At 45.4% G+C, this 7,673-nt stretch overlaps 1 protein-coding gene across 2 annotated transcripts; it reads left to right on the top strand.

The window, feature by feature from the left end:
- Window positions 1-734: 734 nt before the first annotated feature.
- On the top strand, window positions 735-5,584 carry LOC143818443 (uncharacterized). Of its 2 annotated transcripts, XR_013224550.1 has the most exons (3): window positions 1,840-1,873; window positions 4,227-4,275; window positions 5,014-5,575. XR_013224550.1 is itself a non-coding variant. In XM_077299737.1 (2 exons), exon 1 carries the CDS (start codon window positions 1,429-1,431, stop codon window positions 4,141-4,143), a length of 2,715 nt encoding a protein of 904 aa, XP_077155852.1. In that variant the 5' UTR covers window positions 735-1,428; the 3' UTR covers window positions 4,144-4,275; window positions 5,474-5,584. The 2 variants fall into 2 exon arrangements, 1 of the variants encoding a protein (XP_077155852.1); XM_077299737.1 differs by having other exon boundaries at window positions 735-4,275; window positions 5,474-5,584.
- The last annotated feature ends 2,089 nt before the right edge of the window (window positions 5,585-7,673 follow it).

Below are 7,673 nucleotides of genomic sequence, written 5' to 3'. Positions count from 1 at the left end.
GACCCATCCATTGCATAAGGTACTGTGTCCCTCAGTCTATGATAGCTCCTCTATAGTTCTTATTGGCAATTCCTTGTGACTTTACCTAACGTGCCTAGACTATTTATTTGGCACCATCTTCATATCTTGCAGCGCTCTCTGCATCAGCGAGCATCTCGCCCTCTGGCAGCGCATTCTCACATACTGCATAAGGTAATTTGTCCCTCTGCCCTAGACTTACCAGGAGGTCCTCTATAGTTCCTACGGGCATGCACTCACATTTGCCGCAATATGTCCTTCTTCATAGGCGGGACCATACCTCCTGGATTTTGTCTGACACTGGCTCCTCACGTGGGCCCATACAGACACACTGTGTATTCCAGGTATATAACAGAATTACTCCGAGTGGGGGGACTGCTTACATCTACACACAGCATGATGTGGTTTGGCAGCCATCTTGATTCTTTGGGGTGTATACACAGGTCCGGTGGTCACACACGCTATATACCTCGTTACTCACTCTAACACACGGCAGCTCGATGTTTTAGTATACTTTTGGTTGTATATTCATGTATTGTTACATGTTTTACGTATCTGTGTTCTTGTGTTTTAGGCAGCTCACCCTGCATGATTCAGGGGTAATTTCACCATTATCTCCCTACTCTGGCAGGCCCTTGCCCATACCCAGCATGGGCACCCTTTCGTAATCCTCTTACCAAACACAGGCACAGCTTCCGGTTTCTCCAATAAGAAGCTCACATCTCACGCTACTTGTCAGGATTCACCTAAATCCGTCACTGTTGTTGTCTGATCACCTTGCTAATGACATTTGATTTTCTGTATTTCATGTCTTTTGAATACAATACATTGTATGCTCAGAGTGCATCATGAATTTTGTCTCTAAAAAATATATTTTTTTGTATGTATATATTACAGTATTCAAAAATCCTGTCTGATGAAGGTCCTATGTTTGGACCGAAAACGTTCATGTTGAACTGGATGCACTGAATAAATGATGTTTTGACTTCACTACAAAAATTCTCTTGAGTGCCAAGTATATTTTTTGATTTACTACGGGTTGGATACCTAACTTGAGCACCTCTCAGATACCCGGAGTGCCGTGTTCTACTATACTATATATTGGATCCTTTCACGAGCACCTGGGACGATGTCAAGTGAAACCTTCTCCTTCAACGCAACAGAAGTGGCAGATATCCTTTCCAAAGTGACCGCACCCAACGACTTTCTTCAAATCCCTACTAAAGAATTAAAGAACCGTGACCTGGAGCGTGAGTCCAGACGAGCGGTTAACCTAGAACTACATATCATCACAATAGCTGAGTACCTCCGAGTCCAGAGGATCCCACGGGGCCTGAGGGTCTCTCTACAACCAACTTTTTTTAGGGAAGATAAAGATTATTGCACTAAGTTCGAACACATCCTGAACAAATGTTCTGCAGATCTTATGACTCTGACTCTTTCTTACCTCCAAAAGAACCTGGAAACGGTGAACACTCAAATAAGTGCCATAGAAAACCAATTGATCAGCACCATGCCACAGGAAGAGTACCAGGAACTCAAACTGAAGAATCAAGATCTTCTAAAAACACACAGGGTGGAAGTGGAAAAGAGGAAACGATCAAAATTTTTACGGGACACCGAGGACTATCTGCAGAACCGGGTCTATCAATGGCGAGATACTCGGCATTCCTCCAGACGACACAGCTCTTTAAGCTCATCTGGCTCTGTCGACAGCAGACCTGGCACCTCAAACTCTTCCACTTTCCACTCTTCTTCTTTTTTAGGACACAGTCGTGGCCGACAAAGGGGAAGACGAGGCGGGGGGGCCAATGCCGCCGTGGAAAACAGAAACCAGATGGCGACACGCTCGCAGGTAAGGATCTCCCTCTGGTAGTCAACATTTCCTCAAAAACCCTGGACACTCATCAACTGGCTGTACTCCAGAAAGGTCTTTCCTTCTGCCCAATGTATAAGTTCAACTCGTTTGAGCTTAATATGGACCTCCAGAGGTTTTTTCGGAACCTCAGACTGCGTGTCCATTTTTCGCAACTGCCTCCCACATTGAATCCTCCAAGGCAGGATAAGACCCTACTTGAACTTCACGATCTAGGGCTACGAAGCCAAAGTGGATACATGCCTCCACGATCGAACCCACCAGTGGAAACTTTTGTTTCCCTTGTTGAAAGAGACATCTACACGTTGACCCGCAATATGGACCGGGGGAGATTCCAGTTCCAGACTAATCTTTCACACCTGGAGAAACTCTCTTTGGAGCAACTAGCGTCTGATAAGTCTCTTGTAATCAAACCAGCTGATAAGGGCGGGGCGACAGTGGTTATGGACAGGACTGACTACATTGAGGAGATCACTAGACAGTTAAGTGACACCACGGTTTACAAGGTAATACCCCACAATCCCCTTAATCGACTGGTCCAACAAATTGCACCCGTTATAGATTTTCATTTCCAAACAGGTACGATCGACAGTAAAATGAGGGACTTTCTGATCAAAAAAGACCCTATCACCCCCATATTCTACGTCCTGCCTAAAATTCACAAAAGACTGAACAAACCACCAGGCAGGCCCATTGTCTCCTTGACTGACTCAGTCCTGTCTCCTCTATCTATGGTACTTGAAAAAATCTTAACACCTCTAGTTAAAACCACACGCTCCTTTGTGTTGGACACTAATGACTTCATACAGGTCATTAGATCCTTGGGCCCTATGTCCTCTTCCTCCTTGCTAATCACCTGGGACGTTAATAGTCTCTACACGTCAATAGTGCATGAAAAAGGTATGGCAGCCACGGACAGACTTCTGAGCGACAACAAGGTAGACTTTAAAATACGTCATCTCTGCGCTGACCTTTTAGGTTTGGTACTTAAAGAAAATTATTTTATGTGTCAGGATACCTTTTATGCCCAGCAACAAGGCACTGCAATGGGCGCGAACGTGGCGCCCCCTTATGCCGTGGCGTATATGGCTGCCTTTGAAAGCGACTACGTGTACGACCATCCCCTCTTCAAAGACCATTGCAAGGTATGGCGGAGATATATCGACGATATATTCTGCGTCTGGGACGGCCCTATTGAGTCGCTCCTTGTTTTTGACCAGCATATCAATAACATCTGGCCCGAACTTAAATTCTCTATTCAACACGACACACATAGGATCAGCTTTCTGGATACCCTGGTTTACAAGGAGAGGGATGGCACCCTAGCAATTGACCTATTCACCAAGCCCACTGACCGTAATAGCCTCCTACATTTCACCAGCTGTCACCCACCCTCGGTTAAAAACTCGATTCCAAAATCGCAATTCCACAGGGTAGAGAGGATTGTCTCTGATATGGAAATTAAAAAAGTTAGACTGACTGATATGGAGCACAAGTTCCTAGAGAGGGGTTATCCCCGGGGGGTCCTGACAGAGGCCAGAAGAAATCTATCCAACACTAGACCCAAGGACAACCAAAAGAGGATTCCTTTTGTTTCCACTTTCCATCCATTCTCGGCTTTAGTACAGTCTACCATCAAAAAACACTGGAATATCCTAACAAAGAGCTATCCTGATATCCCAGAATTCACGAGACCGTTCCTCCCCTGCTTTAAACGAGCAAAAAACCTTAAAGATAGACTTGTCAAGGCTGACGTTGGGTCAAGCACAATGGTCCCCAGGCAGACTTTCCTACAAACTCAAAGACAGGGGACATTCCCCTGCTTGAATTGCCTTCAGTGTGGCAACATACAGAGGGGCTCCTCTATTTATCACCCACAAACGGGCAAGGCAATTCCCATTAAAGGATTTTATACTTGTGAATCCACGTTTGTGGTATATCTTATCAAGTGCCCATGTGGTTTAGCCTACGTGGGGGAAACCACTCAGATGGTGAGGGATAGAGTGGCTCAACATAAGTCCACGATCAGATGTAAAAAAACACATCTCCCCCTCCCACATCATTTTTCTGAACAAAACCACAGCATCGCTCAGCTCCGGTTCCAGGTTCTGGAGCAAGTCGATACCCCTAGGAGAGGTCAGAACCGTACCAAAATGCTCCAGAAAAGGGAAGCTTTCTGGATCTACACGCTGCAGACTTTAGAACCTAAGGGACTGAATAGGGACTACGACGTCTCAGCTTTCTTGTAAAATTGCTGTGTATACTGCATTGTGATTTCAATTTATGCTGTATAAGTTATATTAACTTCTTCTTTTCCTTTATATCCTCACAGAATCGTTAGCTGCACCACTATGCACTGAGCACCGACTATCCTTCACATGGTATAGTATTTCCACACTATGCCGTTTTAATATAGAGTATTAGCTTTGTCTCTATATTACAGTTGTGTGACCACCAATGGGATTGCCCCGGGGTGTTTACTTGTCTACCCCTCATACGTGCTTGTAACTCCTAGATACAGCACCTCTGCTGTCCTTTACACTTCATTACCAGTTCTCATTTTCTTCTCATTTACATACTGCAGTGTCCACTAAATCTACCCCCTTTTGCGGCTTTAACATTATAGCTGTGCGGCGCTATCAGCACACTCTATGTGACACACACAGGCATCATTTGGCCTGCAGATCTCCCCAGCGCTCTCCCCCAGTCTGCGCATGCGCGGCCGACACAGTCAGGTGACGCCGATGACGCAGCGGGTCAGCTGACCCCCTGTCGGCGCCCATAAACCCGGAAGTAACGCTGGAACACCAGCGTCTCCAGGAGGACACTCTGTACGGCGCCTTTCTCTACTGCAGCATCAGGTAAAATAGCGCTCTGCCACACTCCTGCTCCCCTTACCCATACCCGGATTGCTCATCTCATTAGCACCCCCTTTATCCTCTGCAGCACTCTCATCCACAGCGAGTACCTCGCCCCTCTGCAGCCCAGACCCATCCATTGCATAAGGTACTGTGTCCCTCAGTCTATGATAGCTCCTCTATAGTTCTTATTGGCAATTCCTTGTGACTTTACCTAACGTGCCTAGACTATTTATTTGGCACCATCTTCATATCTTGCAGCGCTCTCTGCATCAGCGAGCATCTCGCCCTCTGGCAGCGCATTCTCACATACTGCATAAGGTAATTTGTCCCTCTGCCCTAGACTTACCAGGAGGTCCTCTATAGTTCCTACGGGCATGCACTCACATTTGCCGCAATATGTCCTTCTTCATAGGCGGGACCATACCTCCTGGATTTTGTCTGACACTGGCTCCTCACGTGGGCCCATACAGACACACTGTGTATTCCAGGTATATAACAGAATTACTCCGAGTGGGGGGACTGCTTACATCTACACACAGCATGATGTGGTTTGGCAGCCATCTTGATTCTTTGGGGTGTATACACAGGTCCGGTGGTCACACACGCTATATACCTCGTTACTCACTCTAACACACGGCAGCTCGATGTTTTAGTATACTTTTGGTTGTATATTCATGTATTGTTACATGTTTTACGTATCTGTGTTCTTGTGTTTTAGGCAGCTCACCCTGCATGATTCAGGGGTAATTTCACCATTATCTCCCTACTCTGGCAGGCCCTTGCCCATACCCAGCATGGGCACCCTTTCGTAATCCTCTTACCAAACACAGGCACAGCTTCCGGTTTCTCCAATAAGAAGCTCACATCTCACGCTACTTGTCAGGATTCACCTAAATCCGTCACTGTTGTTGTCTGATCACCTTGCTAATGACATTTGATTTTCTGTATTTCATGTCTTTTGAATACAATACATTGTATGCTCAGAGTGCATCATGAATTTTGTCTCTAAAAAATATATTTTTTTGTATGTATATATTACAGTATTCAAAAATCCTGTCTGATGAAGGTCCTATGTTTGGACCGAGAACGTTCATGTTGAACTGGATGCACTGAATAAATGATGTTTTGACTTCACTACAAAAATTCTCTTGAGTGCCAAGTATATTTTTTGATTTATGTTCAGACCAGGTCGTCCGACAGACAGCGGTAATTCCGCTTTTGACCACTATTTGCTCATTGGCGTCTGCTAGATTTTATCTAGCTGTTCCGGGGTTAATTTACCTAATCCTTGGATTGGAAGCTGGGCCATGCCCACTGCCTTTAAATAGTTCTCCTGATCTTTGGGCGTCGCCGATTATAGCTTCTGTCTTGTGCGTTGTTATCTCGGTCTGGTGAGGAGAGCTGGTGGTTGGAGATTCATTGCTGGTGGTGTATTTTCCTTTGTCTTATTTACTCCTTCCTATATTTGTATTTATTTTGCCCTGCACATTTATAGTGTATTCCTGAGTGACTGCGGCGTGGTGTATATTTTCCTTTATCCTTGTCTGTGCTAACTGTGGGTATTGGGGAAAAACATTTTCACTGGGTGGTGGGCGGAGGTTTCAGCCTAGGGCTGAGCTCAGGAGACAGGGTGAGGTTCGAGGCCTGGACATGCACACCTTCAGTGTAAACTCCAGGTAGAGGGTCAGTCAGGATTTCCCTAGTCTGAGGGAAATTGCAGGGGCCCGGGTTATTAGCTCTCGCTCACCTAGTCTCTCCCTGACATTATAATCGGCCCAACAACACACACACACAAAAAAAGGGGGGTTTCTTTTTTTTGTGTTTTGTCATGGATCCCATGACTTCCATAACCCACCAGTTGGAGGCGCTGTCCCTACAGGTCACGGAGTTAAGAAGGGCAGTACAACAACAGGGACTAGCAGTGTCTAATGTGCAAGCTGGAGCGACAGTAAGAGTTGCTGAGCCTAAATTTCCTTTGCCTGAAAAGTTTGCTGGGGAACGCAGTAAATTTGTTTCTTTTCGTGAAGCTTGCAAACTATATTTCCGTATGCGCCTGATATCTTCAGGTAATGAGGATCAGCGTGTGGGCCTGATGTTGTCATTGTTGAGTGGGGATCCCCAAGCATGGGTGTTTTCTTTGCCATCTGATTCTGCTGCATTTGACTCTGTGGAGAGTTTTTTTTCCTGTCTTGGGAAAATCTACGATGATCATATATAAATCCCCTTAAAACATATAATTTTATTGATTTAAATATTTAAAAATACCACTTCCCAGTGAATACAGACAACATGTGTAAATATATAAGGAGATATAAATATATAGGTGCACCTGTCCTAGTGGATAGCCCTATAATGGCCTACTGCCCCTGCCTGACAGTGGAGGTTGGCACCCTGATAGTAGTTTTGGCGCCCCCACTCCGCGACGGCTGTCCCCTGCTGGCCCTTGTAATGCCCTGCCAACTAAAAGGGGAGAAAACAATAAGCAATAAATATACACAGTAGCTCAGCAATTGTTTTTGCGAACACAATTGTCCTTATGCATCCTTGCAAAAATGTACTAAAATATATACACAGAACGCAAAACACAGATATACTGGACCGATGGTCAATGATGCAGGTGCCCTGATAATGGAAATTATTTCTACCTCCCTACTGAGGTCCCATTATCTATATATTTTAGTACATTTTTGCAAGGATGCATAAGGACAATTGTGTTCGCAAAAACAATTGCTGAGCTACTGTGTATATTTATTGCTTATTGTTTTCTCCCCTTTTAGTTGGCAGGGCATTACAAGGGCCAGCAGGGGACAGCCGTCGCGGAGTGGGGGCGCCAAAACTACTATCAGGGTGCCAACCTCCACTGTCAGGCAGGGGCAGTAGGCCATTATAGGGCTATCCACTAGGACAGGTGCACCTAT

Source organism: Ranitomeya variabilis, chromosome 3 (genome assembly GCF_051348905.1).
Source record: "Ranitomeya variabilis isolate aRanVar5 chromosome 3, aRanVar5.hap1, whole genome shotgun sequence".
NCBI lineage: Eukaryota > Metazoa > Chordata > Amphibia > Anura > Dendrobatidae > Ranitomeya > Ranitomeya variabilis.
The sequence above is the reverse complement of the archived record's forward strand: the minus strand, read 5'-3'. Positions and strand labels throughout refer to the sequence as shown.